The sequence below is a fragment of the Ranitomeya variabilis genome, chromosome 8 (assembly GCF_051348905.1).
Source record: "Ranitomeya variabilis isolate aRanVar5 chromosome 8, aRanVar5.hap1, whole genome shotgun sequence".
Classification (NCBI taxonomy): Eukaryota; Metazoa; Chordata; class Amphibia; order Anura; family Dendrobatidae; genus Ranitomeya; species Ranitomeya variabilis.
The window spans coordinates 218,634,590-218,651,734 of NC_135239.1; the positions used below are offsets into that span (position 1 = coordinate 218,634,590).

Genomic DNA, 17,145 nt, shown 5'->3' on the forward strand with positions numbered 1-17,145 from the left:
TGACACCAGGGGGCCGTTCTGACACCGGGGGGGCGTCCTGACACCAAGGGGGGGGTCCAGACACCGGGGGTGGGGCCGTCCTGACATGTTCTGTGCTTTCTAGTTACATTGTGAAGAAGAAACTGCTGAGAAAGTGACTTTATTGAGACATTGCAGAGAAGCAGACAGCGCGGGGGACACACAGCGCGGGGGACACACAGCGCGGGGGACACACAGCGCGGGGGACACACAGCGCGGGGGACACACAGCGCGGGGGACACACAGCGCGGGGGACACACAGCGCGGGGGACACACAGCGCGGGGGACACACAGCGCGGGGGACACACAGCGCGGGGGACACACAGCGCGGGGGACACACAGCGCGGGGGACACACAGCGCGGGGGACACACAGCGCGGGGGACACACAGCGCGGGGGACACACAGCGCGGGGGACACACAGCGCGGGGGACACACAGCGCGGGGGACACACAGCGCGGGGGACACACAGCGCGGGGGACACACAGCGCGGGGGACACACAGCGCGGGGGACATCTCGGCTCCTCCTTCACATTTCTAGGAACGTTGGGGGCAGTCGTGTGTACAGACCCCCGGACTTCAGACGGTCCGGGCGCAGCATCGTAGACGAGGTCCGGCTCACATCTAGCTCGCCAGGAAGGCCACCCTTATGGCCACGTTGTCCGCCCCGTACTTCCTCACCAGGTGACCGTGCCGGCTCGGATCGTTCCTCTGTAGCCACACGTCATCTTCATGCTCCCAGATAGGGAAACCATCAGGCCGCCGGCCGCTGCGCAGGAAGTGCCTGGTGCTGCCCAGCTCCCCACTGTTCTTCAGTAGAGCCTGAGTGACCTGGGACAGGTCCATCCCAAACTCGCTCATCATGTCGGTCAGGGCGTCCTGCAGATCCTCGCTGTCAGACCCCTCGTGGCTGGAGGACATATCCACCTGGGACACCGCGCTCATGGAGTCTTCACCCATCACAAAGTCCTTCAGACTGAGAGCGGGAACCTTCACCTTACAGTCCGAATCCTCGTCACCCACCTGCCAGGAGAGAGACGATGAGAGTACAATCCGCAGACATGGCCGCAGGTCAGTCACAAAAACACAGAGAAGGAGATGAGGGCTAAGGGGCCAATACTAACCCCAACACAGGACCTCACTAGTGTCCCAGAGCCCCCTCTGCACACCCTGTATTATACTCCAGAGCTGCACTCACTATTCTGCTGGTGCAGTCACTGTGTACATACATTACATTACTGACCCTGAGTTACATCCTGTATTATACCCCAGAGCTGCACTCACTATTCTGCTGGTGCAGTCACTGTGTACATACATTACATTACTGATCCTGAGTTACATCCTGTATTATACCCCAGAGCTGCACTCACTATTCTGCTGGTGCAGTCACTGTGTACATACATTACATTACTGATCCTGAGTTACATCCTGTATTATACTCCAGAGCTGCACTCACTATTCTGCTGGTGCAGTCACTGTGTACATACATTACATTACTGATCCTGAGTTACATCCTGTATTATACTCCAGAGCTGCACTCACTATTCTGCTGGTGCAGTCACTGTGTACATACATTACATTTCTGATCCTGAGTTACCTCCTATATTATACCCCAGAGCTGCACTCACTATTCTGCTGGTGCAGTCACTGTGTACATACATTACTGATCCTGAGTTACATCCTGTATTATACTCCAGAGCTGCACTCACTATTCTGCTGGTGCAGTCACTATATACATAGGATCAGTAATGTATGTATATAGTGACTGCACCAGCAGAATAGTGAGTGCAGATCTGGAGTATAATACAGGATGTAACTCAGGATCAGTAATGTAATGTATGTACACAGTGACTGCACCAGCAGAATAGTGAGTGCAGCTCTGGGGTATAATACAGGATGTAACTCAGGATCAGTAATGTGAGTTACATCCTGTATTATACTCCAGAGCTGCACTCACTATTCTGCTGGTGCAGTCACTGTGTACATACATTACATTACTGATCCTGAGTTACATCCTGTATTATACCCCAGAGCTACACTCACTATTCTGCTGGTGCAGTCACTGTGTACATACATTACTGATCCTGAGTTACATCCTGTATTATACTCCAGAGCTGCACTCACTATTCTGCTGGGGCAGTCACCGTGTACATACATTACATTACTGATCCTGAGTTATATCCTGTATTATACTCCAGAGCTGCACTCACTATTCTGCTGGTGCAGTCACTGTGTACATACATTACATTACTGATCCTGAGTTACCTCCTGTATTATACTCCAGAGCTGCACTCACTATTCTGCTGGTGCAGTCACTGTGTACATACATTACTGATCCTGAGTTACATCCTGTATTATACCCCAGAGCTGCGCTCACTATTCTGCTGGTGCCGTCACTGTGTACATACATTACTGATCCTGAGTTACATCCTGTATTATACCCCAGAGCTGCGCTCACTATTCTGCTGGTGCAGTCACTGTGTACATACATTACATTACTGATCCTGAGTTACATCCTGTATTATACCCCAGAGCTGCACTCACTATTCTGCTGGTGCAGTCACTATGTACATACATTACTGATCCTGAGTTACATCCTGTATTATACCCCAGAGCTGCACTCACTATTCTGCTGGTGCAGTCACTGTGTACATACATTACTGATCCTCAGTTACCTCCTGTATTATACCCCAGAGCTGCACTCACTATTCTGCTGGTGCAGTCACTGTGTACATACATTACATTACTGATCCTGAGTTACATCCTGTATTATACTCCAGAGCTGCACTCACTATTCTGCTGGTGCAGTCACTGTGTACATACATTACTGATCCTGAGTTACATCCTGTATTATACCCCAGAGCTGCACTCACTATTCTGCTGGTGCAGTCACTGTGTACATACATTACATTACTGATCCTGAGTTACATCCTGTATTATACCCCAGAGCTGCACTCACTATTCTGCTGGTGCAGTCACTGTGTACATACATTACATTACTGATCCTTAGTTACCTCCTGTATTATACCCCAGAGCTGCACTCACTATTCTGCTGGTGCAGTCACTGTGTACACACATTACATTACTGATCCTGAGTTACATCCTGTATTATACCCCAGAGCTGCACTCACTATTCTGCTGGTGCAGTCACTGTGTACATACATTACATTACTGATCCTGAGTTACATCCTGTATTATACCCCAGAGCTGCACTCACTATTCTGCTGGTGCAGTCACTGTGTACACACATTACATTACTGATCCTGAGTTACCTCCTGTATTATACCCCAGAGCTGCACTCACTATTCTGCTGGTGCAGTCACTGTGTACATACATTACATTACTGATCCTGAGTTACATCCTGTATTATACCCCAGAGCTGCACTCACTATTCTGCTGGTGCAGTCACTGTGTACATACATTACATTACTGATCCTTAGTTACCTCCTGTATTATACCCCAGAGCTGCACTCACTATTCTGCTGGTGCAGTCACTGTGTACACACATTACATTACTGATCCTGAGTTACATCCTGTATTATACTCCAGAGCTGCACTCACTATTCTGCTGGTGCAGTCACTGTGTACACACATTACATTACTGATCCTGAGTTACATCCTGTATTATACTCCAGAGCTGCACTCACTGTTCTGCTGGTGCAGTCACTGTGTACATACATTACATTACTGATCCTGAGTTACCTCCTGTATTATACCCCAGAGCTGCACTCACTGTTCTGCTGGTGCAGTCACTGTGTACATACATTACATTACTGATCCTGAGTTACCTCCTGTATTATACCCCAGAGCTGCACTCACTATTCTGCTGGTGCAGTCACTGTGTACATACATTACATTACTAATCCTGAGTTACATCCTGTATTATACCCCAGAGCTGCACTCACTATTCTGCTGGTGCAGTCACTGTGTACATACATTACTGATCCTGAGTTACATCCTGTATTATACCCCAGAGCTGCACTCACTATTCTGCTGGTGCAGTCACTGTGTACATACATTACATTACTGATCCTGAGTTACCTCCTGTATTATACTCCAGAGCTGCACTCACTATTCTGCTGGTGCAGTCACTGTGTACATACATTACATTACTGATCCTGAGTTACCTCCTGTATTATACCCCAGAGCTGCACTCACTATTCTGCTGGTGCAGTCACTGTGTACATACATTACTGATCCTGAGTTACATCCTGTATTATACCCCAGAGCTGCACTCACTATTCTGCTGGTGCAGTCACTGTGTACACACATTACATTACTGATCCTGAGTTACATCCTGTATTATACCCCAGAGCTGCACTCACTATTCTGCTGGTGCAGTCACTGTGTACATACATTACTGATCCTGAGTTACATCCTGTATTATACCCCAGAGCTGCACTCACTATTCTGCTGGTGCAGTCACTGTGTACACACATTACATTACTGATCCTGAGTTACATCCTGTATTATACTCCAGAGCTGCACTCACTGTTCTGCTGGTGCAGTCACTGTGTACATACATTACATTACTGATCCTGAGTTACCTCCTGTATTATACCCCAGAGCTGCACTCATTATTCTGCTGGTGCAGTCACTGTGTACATACATTACATTACTGATCCTGAGTTACATCCTGTATTATACTCCAGAGCTGCGCTCACTATTCTTCAGTGTCACCGCAGACATCCCCCAGCTCGCCCTGCTGGTTCAGGGTCTGCCTGGTGATTTGCATTACAGACTCTCAGCTGTGAAGGGGTCACAAACTTTACATAAGAATATTCCTGGATTCTGTGTTCTCTGATTGTACCTCAAACTCCATGTTGGCGATCTCGAATATTTGCAGTTCTTCCGATTGGTCGGTGTCCTGCTCCTCGGGCGGCTGTGTCTTCATATAAGTGGATTCTTTCTTCCCTAAAGAAACAAAGACACAAGAAGGTCAGGGAGACAGTCAGTAATGGAGCCACACACAGCTGTCACCGGCTGTTATACCGCTGGGAATGGAGATGACACAAGGGCTGTATGTCCTCGGATGGAGCATCTGACAATGGAGCCACCTGTGGGCTTCAGTCCTTACTACACGGCTGTCACCGGCTGTTATACCGCTGGGAATGGAGATGACACAAGGGCTGTATGTCCTCGGATGGAGCATCTGACAATGGAGCCACCTGTGGGCTTCAGTCCTTACTACACGGCTGTCACCGGCTGTTATACCGCTGGGAATGGAGATGACACAAGGGCTGTATGTCCTCGGATGGAGCATCTGACAATGGAGCCACCTGTGGGCTTCAGTCCTTACTACACGGCTGTCACCGGCTGTTATACCGCAGGGAATGGAGATGACAAGGGCTGTATGTCCTCGGATGGAGCATCTGACAATGGAGCCACCTGTGGGCTTCAGTCCTTACTACACGGCTGTCACCGGCTGTTATACCGCAGGGAATGGAGATGACACAAGGGCTGTATGTCCTCGGATGGAGCATCTGACAATGGAGCCACCTGTGGGCTTCAGTCCTTACTACACGGCTGTCACCGGCTGTTATACCGCTGGGAATGGAGATGACAAGGGCTGTATGTCCTCGGATGGAGCATCTGACATTGGAGCTACCTGTGGGCTTCAGTCCTTACTACACGGCTGTCACCGGCTGTTATACCGCTGGGAATGGAGATGACAAGGGCTGTAAGTCCTCGGATGGAGCATCTGACAATGGAGCCACCTGTGGGCTTCAGTCCTTACTACACGGCTGTCACCGGCTGTTATACTGCAGGGAATGGAGATGACACAAGGGCTGTATGTCCTCGGATGGAGCATCTGACATTGGAGCTACCTGTGGGCTTCAGTCCTTACTACACGGCTGTCACCGGCTGTTATACCGCAGGGAATGGAGATGACACAAGGGCTGTATGTCCTCGGATGGAGCATCTGACAATGGAGCCACCTGTGGGCTTCAGTCCTTACTACACGGCTGTCACCAGCTGTTATACTGCAGGGAATGGAGATGACAAGGGCTGTATGTCCTCGGATGGAGCATCTGACAATGGAGCTACCTGTGGGCTTCAGTCCTTACTACACGGCTGTCACCGGCTGTTATACTGCAGGGAATGGAGATGACACAAGGGCTGTGTGTCCTCGGATGGAGCATCTGACAATGGAGCCACCTGTGGGCTTCAGTCCTTACTACACGGCTGTCACCGGCTGTTATACCGCTGGGAATGGAGATGACAAGGGCTGTATGTCCTCGGATGGAGCATCTGACAATGGAGCCACCTGTGGGCTTCAGTCCTTACTACACGGCTGTCACCGGCTGTTATACCGCAGGGAATGGAGATGACACAAGGGCTGTATGTCCTCGGATGGAGCATCTGACAATGGAGCCACCTGTGGGCTTCAGTCCTTACTACACGGCTGTCACCGGCTGTTATACCGCAGGGAATGGAGATGACACAAGGGCTGTATGTCCTCGGATGGAGCATCTGACAATGGAGCCACCTGTGGGCTTCAGTCCTTACTACACGGCTGTCACCGGCTGTTATACCGCAGGGAATGGAGATGACACAAGGGCTGTGTGTCCTCGGATGGAGCATCTGACAATGGAGCCACCTGTGGGCTTCAGTCCTTACTACACGGCTGTCACCGGCTGTTATACCGCAGGGAATGGAGATGACACAAGGGCTGTATGTCCTCGGATGGAGCATCTGACAATGGAGCCACCTGTGGGCTTCAGTCCTTACTACACGGCTGTCACCGGCTGTTATACCGCAGGGAATGGAGATGACACAAGGGCTGTATGTCCTCGGATGGAGCATCTGACATTGGAGCTACCTGTGGGCTTCAGTCCTTACTACACGGCTGTCACCGGCTGTTATACCGCTGGGAATGGAGATGACAAGGGCTGTATGTCCTCGGATGGAGCATCTGACAATGGAGCCACCTGTGGGCTTCAGTCCTTACTACACGGCTGTCACCGGCTGTTATACCGCAGGGAATGGAGATGACACAAGGGCTGTATGTCCTCGGATGGAGCATCTGACATTGGAGCTACCTGTGGGCTTCAGTCCTTACTACACGGCTGTCACCGGCTGTTATACCGCAGGGAATGGAGATGACACAAGGGCTGTATGTCCTCGGATGGAGCATCTGACATTGGAGCTACCTGTGGGCTTCAGTCCTTACTACACGGCTGTCACCGGCTGTTATACTGCAGGGAATGGAGATGACAAGGGCTGTATGTCCTCGGATGGAGCATCTGACAATGGAGCCACCTGTGGGCTTCAGTCCTTACTACACGGCTGTCACCGGCTGTTATACCGCAGGGAATGGAGATGACACAAGGGCTGTATGTCCTCGGATGGAGCATCTGACAATGGAGCCACCTGTGGGCTTCAGTCCTCACTACACGGCTGTCACCGGCTGTTATACCGCAGGGAATGGAGATGACACAAGGGCTGTATGTCCTCGGATGGAGCATCTGACAATGGAGCCACCTGTGGGCTTCAGTCCTTACTACACGGCTGTCACCAGCTGTTATACCGCAGGGAATGGAGATGACACAAGGGCTGTATGTCCTCGGATGGAGCATCTGACAATGGAGCCACCTGTGGGCTTCAGTCCTTACTACACGGCTGTCACCGGCTGTTATACCGCAGGGAATGGAGATGACACAAGGGCTGTATGTCCTCGGATGGAGCATCTGACATTGGAGCTACCTGTGGGCTTCAGTCCTTACTACACGGCTGTCACCGGCTGTTATACCGCAGGGAATGGAGATGACACAAGGGCTGTGTGTCCTCGGATGGAGCATCTGACATTGGAGCCACCTGTGGGCTTCAGTCCTTACTACACGGCTGTCACCGGCTGTTATACCGCAGGGAATGGAGATGACACAAGGGCTGTATGTCCTCGGATGGAGCATCTGACAATGGAGCCACCTGTGGGCTTCAGTCCTTACTACACGGCTGTCACCGGCTGTTATACCGCAGGGAATGGAGATGACACAAGGGCTGTATGTCCTCGGATGGAGCATCTGACAATGGAGCCACCTGTGGGCTTCAGTCCTTACTACACGGCTGTCACCGGCTGTTATACCGCAGGGAATGGAGATGATACAAGGGCTGTGTGTCCTCGGATGGAGCATCTGACAATGGAGCCACCTGTGGGCTTCAGTCCTTACTACACGGCTGTCACCGGCTGTTATACCGCAGGGAATGGAGATGACACAAGGGCTGTATGTCCTCGGATGGAGCATCTGACAATGGAGCCACCTGTGGGCTTCAGTCCTTACTACACGGCTGTCACCGGCTGTTATACCGCAGGGAATGGAGATGACACAAGGGCTGTATGTCCTCGGATAGAGCATCTGACAATGGAGCCACCTGTGGGCTTCAGTCCTTACTACACGGCTGTCACCGGCTGTTATACCGCAGGGAATGGAGATGACACAAGGGCTGTATGTCCTCGGATGGAGCATCTGACATTGGAGCTACCTGTGGGCTTCAGTCCTTACTACACGGCTGTCACCGGCTGTTATACTGCAGGGAATGGAGATGACACAAGGGCTGTATGTCCTCGGATGGAGCATCTGACAATGGAGCTACCTGTGGGCTTCAGTCCTTACTACACGGCTGTCACCGGCTGTTATACTGCAGGGAATGGAGATGACACAAGGGCTGTATGTCCTCGGATGGAGCATCTGACAATGGAGCCACCTGTGGGCTTCAGTCCTTACTACACGGCTGTCACCGGCTGTTATACCGCAGGGAATGGAGATGACACAAGGGCTGTATGTCCTCGGATGGAGCATCTGACAATGGAGCCACCTGTGGGCTTCAGTCCTTACTACACGGCTGTCACCGGCTGTTATACCGCAGGGAATGGAGATGACACAAGGGCTGTATGTCCTCGGATAGAGCATCTGACAATGGAGCCACCTGTGGGCTTCAGTCCTTACTACACGGCTGTCACCGGCTGTTATACCGCAGGGAATGGAGATGACACAAGGGCTGTATGTCCTCGGATGGAGCATCTGACATTGGAGCTACCTGTGGGCTTCAGTCCTTACTACACGGCTGTCACCGGCTGTTATACTGCAGGGAATGGAGATGACACAAGGGCTGTATGTCCTCGGATGGAGCATCTGACAATGGAGCCACCTGTGGGCTTCAGTCCTTACTACACGGCTGTCACCGGCTGTTATACTGCAGGGAATGGAGATGACACAAGGGCTGTGTGTCCTCGGATGGAGCATCTGACAATGGAGCTACCTGTGGGCTTCAGTCCTTACTACACGGCTGTCACCGGCTGTTATACTGCAGGGAATGGAGATGACACAAGGGCTGTATGTCCTCGGATGGAGCATCTGACAATGGAGCCACCTGTGGGCTTCAGTCCTTACTACACGGCTGTCACCGGCTGTTATACTGCAGGGAATGGAGATGACACAAGGGCTGTGTGTCCTCGGATGGAGCATCTGACAATGGAGCCACCTGTGGGCTTCAGTCCTTACTACACGGCTGTCACCGGCTGTTATACTGCAGGGAATGGAGATGACACAAGGGCTGTGTGTCCTCGGATGGAGCATCTGACAATGGAGCCACCTGTGGGCTTCAGTCCTTACTACACGGCTGTCACCGGCTGTTATACCGCAGGGAATGGAGATGACACAAGGGCTGTATGTCCTCGGATGGAGCATCTGACAATGGAGCCACCTGTGGGCTTCAGTCCTTACTACACGGCTGTCACCGGCTGTTATACTGCAGGGAATGGAGATGACACAAGGGCTGTATGTCCTCGGATGGAGCATCTGACAATGGAGCCACCTGTGGGCTTCAGTCCTTACTACACGGCTGTCACCGGCTGTTATACTGCAGGGAATGGAGATGACAAGGGCTGTATGTCCTCGGATGGAGCATCTGACAATGGAGCCACCTGTGGGCTTCAGTCCTTACTACACGGCTGTCACCGGCTGTTATACCGCAGGGAATGGAGATGACACAAGGGCTGTGTGTCCTCGGATGGAGCATCTGACAATGGAGCCACCTGTGGGCTTCAGTCCTCACTACACGGCTGTCACCGGCTGTTATACTGCAGGAAATGGAGATGACAAGGGCTGTATGTCCTCGGATGGAGCATCTGACAATGGAGCCACCTGTGGGCTTCAGTCCTTACTACACGGCTGTCACCGGCTGTTATACCGCAGGGAATGGAGATGACAAGGGCTGTATGTCCTCGGATGGAGCATCTGACAATGGAGCCACCTGTGGGCTTCAGTCCTTACTACACGGCTGTCACCGGCTGTTATACCGCAGGGAATGGAGATGACACAAGGGCTGTGTGTCCTCGGATGGAGCATCTGACAATGGAGCTACCTGTGGGCTTCAGTCCTTACTACACGGCTGTCACCGGCTGTTATACTGCAGGGAATGGAGATGACAAGGGCTGTGTGTCCTCGGATGGAGCATCTGACAATGGAGCCACCTGTGGGCTTCAGTCCTCACTACACGGCTGTCACCGGCTGTTATAACGCTCCTTCAGCTGCCGACTCTGATAAGTTGCAGAGGACATTGGCAGGGACGTCAGTCTTTGCCCCTCTCTTTGCCCCGGACATTGTACTCCGCCTGACATGTTGCCTAGGAGAGTCACAAGATTTTACTGGGTTGAAATGTGGAGAAATCGCAGAGCGGGCGAGTGTCTGTGCAGACGATGTGCTGCTCTTCATAGATAACGTAACGTCCATCACTAATGTCAGGAGGTCGGCAGCTTTATCAGTTAACTGGAATAAATCTATGCCACAAGATCCTCGGCCCGTTCTCCAATGGTGGAACAATCTCAGCTAATTGTAGACAAACTTTGTACTTGGGAACACGTGTCGGTACCACGCCTCAGTGTGGCACACAAAACGTGGATCCTGCTAGATATATGTACAACGGAGGTCCCCAATTGTTATATGTGCGACATACGCATCTTCTCGGCTTTCTCCCCGATATCTTGTACAAACCATGTTCAGGGAATTTATATGGCATAATCCCAATTTCGGTGAAGGATCAAAGTTAAAGGTTTTTTCTGATTGGGAGTAAAAAGGATCTGGCGCAACTATTGACAAACTCTGTCCTTAAGGGAACGTGCCCGCGATCTGGAAGAGCAGAGGTTTGGACGCAGCACGTTTGTGTTCCAGGCAGGGCTGCGGAGTCAGAGACAGTATAGAATGGAGCGACTCCTATCATATACAAGACATTGGGGGCAGTAGTACAGTGCAGGATGACCTATAAACGTCCGTTCTGTTCCTGATCTCAGGGGAGATGAATCTGCTGCTCGTCGTGTCCATGTCAGTGGTGACCGGGGCTGTGGGGTGGGGGGTTTGGTTACTGAGCCCACAGCCCGAGCTGTAGGTCACAATGGCAGTGCATGGATTTCTAGAACCCCTGCGCCCACTGTGCTTGTGTCGGTCGCTGTGTAAACTCCCCTGCGGTGCAGGTTTACAGCCGCAGCAGGTCAATTATCTGCAGCAGAGGTCTCACCCACAGCCATTCATTGCAAGCAGTAAGTCTGGAAGGTTGAGTGAACACAGACGGATCCACCTGCGGGACTAGAATGCGCTTAGGAAGCAGTGAAAACACGCTGCTATATCCTGACCGTGGGATCGTGGCCCAAACGTTTTCAACAGCTCCAAGAGGAATTCACTGTATGGCGTAACGCTTTTTACGCTTTTAGTCCCCTCTCTAGGGATTCAATCAGGTCTGTCCCGTTATCAGGGCACCTGCATCATTGACTTCTGGTTGTTTTGTATCCATTCTTTGCCCCCTGAGGAACCGTATGACGGGGAAACGCGTCGGGGCGTTCCACCGACAGCTAAGTGTCCTGTTTTGGGGACAACATCTTTGCCTTTCTTGGTTGTCTTGTGTATCAATTATATGTATGGGTCCACTGTACTGTGTCTAAACGTAGATGCTGACTACCTGCTAATACTGCCTGCTGCACCTATCTGATGTTCTTTAATGCAGGCGCTCCTGTAATATTATGTATTTATCTTTACATGCAATTACTTTGAGGAGTATTAAATAATATATGTCAGCTAGCGTGGGCATGTACAGTTTTCCATTTGGACCTAACCAGGTCATTTAAACTATATTTAATTATCCTTCAATTTACCCACTACCTTCGTACACACCAGCCTATATGTGCTTGTTGGATGGTGCGGAGGACTAGTACCTAATGTTTATTAGCCAGTTTGGCCTTACATCCTTAGTGTTCTTGTCCTGAGTGGGGCTGTTTGATATGAAGGATTGATAGCTTTTTTCTCCTAGTGTGCACCTAATTTGTTTCACTCCTGCTTTCTTCATCACTTTTATTTGCTTATTGTTTTCTTACCTGCAGCTGGCTAGATATATAATAGGGTCAGCAGGTTACAGCCGCCGCGGAGTGGGGGCGCCAAATACTCTATCAGGGTGCCAACCTCCACTGCCAGGCAGGGATAGCAGGAGAGTGAAGGGATATTATTAGGGTAGGTGCACCTAGTAGTAGAGTTTTTTTGAGTCTTTTTTTGCAACATTTTTCCTTTTTTCTGTTTTACACTGGGAAGTGGTATTTTTATTATATACTCTAATAAAATATTTAAGAATTTTAAGGGGAATTTATGTCACACGTAACGCTTTTTACCAATCCCTACAAGTCCGACATGCTCTCAGCTCACCCGGGTCTGATGGCTCTCCGCACACATTATCCCCTAACAGATACTACTGCTTCTACACGTGATACAAAGGGGTTAATTATTGTCACTGGATAATCACCACTGAAAGGTAAAGCTAAATGGAAGGCGGATGTTGGCCCTACATCGATGGAGCAATGGAGAGATTCTAGAAACTGCCCCCACATTATTTCCCTGTGAAATTCAGAGGATACAAATCTCCCAGCTTGTCACAGCCGAAGATACGGCTACGATGCCGAAGCCCGAGGTGTGGGACTGATGAGGCACTTTAGATGCAAGTCATGTGGGGATGTGGACAGAGGGGCCCATTTTGGGATGAGGTCTTCTCCTTGATTCAGGCTCTGTGCACACAATGCGGATTTGGCTGCGGATTTGCAGCAGTTTTCCCTGAGTTTACAGTACCATGTAAACCTATGGAAAACAAAATCCACAGTGCACATGCTGCGGAAAATTCTGTGCGGAAACGTTGCGGTTTATTCCGCAGCATGTCAATTCTTTGTTCAGATTCCGCAGCGGTTTACACCTGCTCCATAATTGGAATCCGCACAAAATCCGTGGTAAAGCGCAGGTAAAGCGCAGGATGTTTTATCTGTGGATTTTTCAGAACCCGCGCGGAAAAATCCGCAATTGAATCCGGAATGTGTGCACATACCCAAAAAGGGTGAGAGGAGCGACAATTGTTAACAGACCCCGTATATTGGGATTATCTGAAGATGGAGCGGATCCCGAGTCGCCTCTAGTCATAGGAATCAATCGGATCTCAGTTCATGCACGTCTGGCTTCTCATTGATTAGACACAACCTCCATCTGTGGGAGATCTACAACAGAGAAATAAGAGGAAACAGAACAGTCCTTGGAGGACTCCCCGGGGCTGCCCACACATCTCCATGCTATCCCCGTAATCCTCTTTTTCCTTCTCCCCTGCTACAAATTTTATACCGTTATCCTAGAACTGCTCTGAAAATGAAAAGTGTCATCATGTCCGGACCCTCGTTCTGCAGAAGAATTTGCGGCTTTCTCAGGTTTTTACTTTTGAAATCAATCCTGTTGTTATTGGGAGATTTGTCCAATAAATGTGATTGACCCTCGAATTGTCGATGATTAGATATTATACGACTCCTCTGCGTCCAGGAAATAACAGCATTTGTGGAATCATTTGGAACGCAGAGTATAGGCCAGTGGGCAGACGAAGAGTTAAAAGTGAGGCCACATTCGCACTATCAGGATTTGGCCACTGTTTCACGTCGTCCATATTTGTAGCCAAAACCAGGAGTGGGTGATAAGTGCAGAAGTGGGGACGAGTTTCTAGGATACGTTTCCTCTGATTCTTCCACTTCTGATTTTGGCTACAAATACTAATGTAAAAAAACTCACCAAATACTCAACGTGTGGCCCAACCACGGCCGTTATACGAGAAAATCAGAGGAAAATAACAGCATTTGTGGAATACCGCACATACTCCAGTATAAGCCGAGATTTTCAGAGCATGTTTTTTAGGCTGAAAGTGCCCCTCTCGGCTTATACTCGAGTCGTTGTCCCAGGGCATCGGGCCTGCTCAGGCCCCCAGTGATGAGAGGTAAGTATGGTTTGTTTTTTTTATCGCAGCAGCATCATATGGGGCATATTTTAATATAGAGCATCTTATGGGGCCATCATGAACTGCATGGAGCATTATATGGGGCTCCTGATTCAATATGGATATTCAAAAACACTTAACCTACTGATGTCTCAATTAATTTTACTTTTATTGGGATCTATTTTTACTTTTGACATTTACCGGTAGCTGCTGCATTTCCCACCCTAGGCTTATACTCGAGTCATTAAGTTTTCCCAGTTTTTTGTGGCAAAATTAGGGGGGTCGGCTTATACTCGGGTCGGCTTATACTCGGGTATATACAGTAATTTAGAACGTAGAATCAGGACTGCGGCCCCGTCGTGTGATCGGGGTCTGCTGCCCACCATGCGGCACGTCTCTTTTGGTGGTGCCCTATAGAGGGTCATACCCCAATCTCCCTCCTGAGTAACACGTACGCACCTTTTCCCTTTTCTGTTGAGGCGTTTGTGGCGACTCTCCGTCGTCGGGTCGCTGTGCTTCCTTCTGGGGGGCTGCCGTCATCATCAGTGGACACATCTTTACATAATTCCCCCTTTCTTGTGCCCCCTGAACCTGCAGCGAGAGAGGAGGCAGATCTCGGGGAGGTGTCAGCAGGCGGCAGATCATGCTGCGGGGCAGTGATGTCTCCGGTGGCCCCTGCACTGGTCCTGGGGGTCTTGCCGGGTGCGGGGGGCCGCGGGAGCAGCTTGTACAGGTGTTTCTTTGGCAGGATATGCATTTTGTAGCGACATTTCATGGCCTGCCATGTCCTCTGCACCAGCTGCTTCTTCTCCAGCTCCTTCCACAGGAGGTTCCCGGTCACTGGCTTATTGGGCCCCTCGTTCTCCTGGACGTACTGTAGTATGACAATGTCTTCCTGCCTGCTGAACCGGACCCGCCCCACCCGACCCAATGCAATCCGATTTGGCACCGTGTCCTGCAGAGACACCTTGGTCCGAGGGTCTTCTGTGGCGCAGCGCCCCCTGTGGGTCCGTAATCCTATCGGGTCACGTCCTGTACGCTGCATCTGCTCAACTGCCGATTCCTTCTTCATAGCAGAGACCCCTGATGGCCCGGGGTCACGTGATGCAGGGGCCCCAGTGTTGGGCTTGTGGTCACATGATGTGGGGGCCCCAGTGTTGGGCTCAGGGTCACATGATGCGGGGGCCCCAGTGTTTGGCCCGGGGTCACCTGATGCGGGGGGCTCAGGGTCACATGATGCAAGGGCCCCAGTGTTGGGTGCAGGGTGACATGATGCGGAGGCCCCAGTGTCACGTGATGCGGGGGCCCCAGTCTTTGGCCCGGGGTCACGTGATGCGGGGGCCCCAGTCTTTGGCCCGGGGTCACGTGATGCGGGGGGCTCAGGGTCACATGATGAGTGGTCTCCAGTCTTTGGCCCGGGGTCACGTGATGCGGGGGGCTCAGGGTCACATGATGCGGGGGCCCCAGTCTTTGGCCCAGGGTCACGTGATGCGGGGGGCTCAGGGTCACATGATGAGTGGTCTCCAGTCTTTGGCCCGGGGTCACGTGATGCGGGGGCCCCAGTCTTTGGCCCGGGGTCACGTGATGCGGGGGGCTCAGGGTCACATGATGAGTGGTCTCCAGTCTTTGGCCCGGGGTCACGTGATGCGGGGGCCCCAGTCTTTGGCCCGGGGTCACGTGATGCGGGGGGCTCGGGGTCACGTGATGAGTGGTCTCCAGTCTTTGGCCCGGGGTCACGTGATGTGGGGGCCCCCAAGGGGCAGACATTGCTGTTGGGATCCCTCTCCAGCCCGGTGTGGCCCACTCCTTCTCTCCGGCCCCTCGTGCCGTGGCTCTTCCCGGGGCTCAGCGTCCTCCTGGGTGCCCGGTCAGGGGCCCCTGCTCCGGTCTTCTCCGGCCCCGCGCCTCTCCGGTTCAGCAGGCGGTAGCTCCGGGGGGAGAGTCTCCGGTTGCTGCGGACACAGTCCGTGATGTAGGAGCTGGAGATGTACTGGATGCCGAGACCCTCTCCGGGGTCTGCGAGGAGGAAAGCCCCGGGCTCCTGCACACTGCACATGATCCCGCCGCCGGAAGTGATGAGCGGAGACAGCTGCCTCTTCAGGGGCCCGGGCCGCACGTAGAACCGCATGGGACCGAGGTCCGAGATAAACAGCGACCGGGAGTGACACAAGAGCTCCGGCACCGCCATCTCCCCGCAGCCGCGGCGCGTACACATGACGTCACCTCACTGCGAGCGTCTCCACAGCAACACGATCATGTGACTAAACAGCGCGGCAGAAGAAGGTCCTCCGTGTGGTGGGCGTGTCAGGGGCGTGGCTGTCTCTGGGAGCTTCAGCACCTCATTGGCTGTACAGCTCCGTGCTGTGATAGGCTGCACTTGGCCTGACGCTGATTGGTGCATTCAGGAGCGCGCGTTCTGTCACAAGTGCGAACCGGAGGTGCTGGACGTTCCCGCCAAGTCCCCGAGCCACAGTGCGGGGAGGAGCGACACTGAGAGGGGGTGCATGACACGAGGTAATCACCGCGAATCCAACCCGAGAGCGGCCCCAGTATAGGCGGACTCTGAGGGGCCACAGCTCCCGCGTCGTGCCCCCCTCATCAGGCCTCCCGTGCCCCCCGCGTCGTGCCCCCCTCATCAGGCCTCCCGTGCCCCCCGCGTCGTGCCCCCCTCATCAGGCCTCCCGTGCCCCCCGCGTCGTGCCCCCCTCATCAGGCCTCCCGTGCCCCCCGCGTCGTGCCTCCCGCGCCCCCCTCGTCGTGCCTCCCGTGCCCCCCTCATCAGGCCTCCCGTGCCCCCCTCATCAGGCCTCCCGCGCCCCCCGCGTAGTGCCTCCCGCGCCCCCCGCGTAGTG

General features: G+C 52.3%; 1 protein-coding gene across 1 annotated transcript; it reads right to left on the bottom strand.

Moving 5' to 3' along the window:
- Window positions 1–84: 84 nt before the first annotated feature.
- On the bottom strand, window positions 85–16,574 carry LOC143787955 (telomeric repeat-binding factor 2-interacting protein 1-like). The gene is made up of 3 exons (XM_077277216.1): window positions 14,753–16,574; window positions 4,827–4,930; window positions 85–1,039 (listed from the first exon to the last, which is right to left on the bottom strand). Exons 1-3 carry the CDS (start codon window positions 16,506–16,508, stop codon window positions 641–643), a joined length of 2,259 nt encoding a protein of 752 aa, XP_077133331.1. The 5' UTR covers window positions 16,509–16,574; the 3' UTR covers window positions 85–640.
- Between the last annotated feature and the right edge of the window lie 571 nt (window positions 16,575–17,145).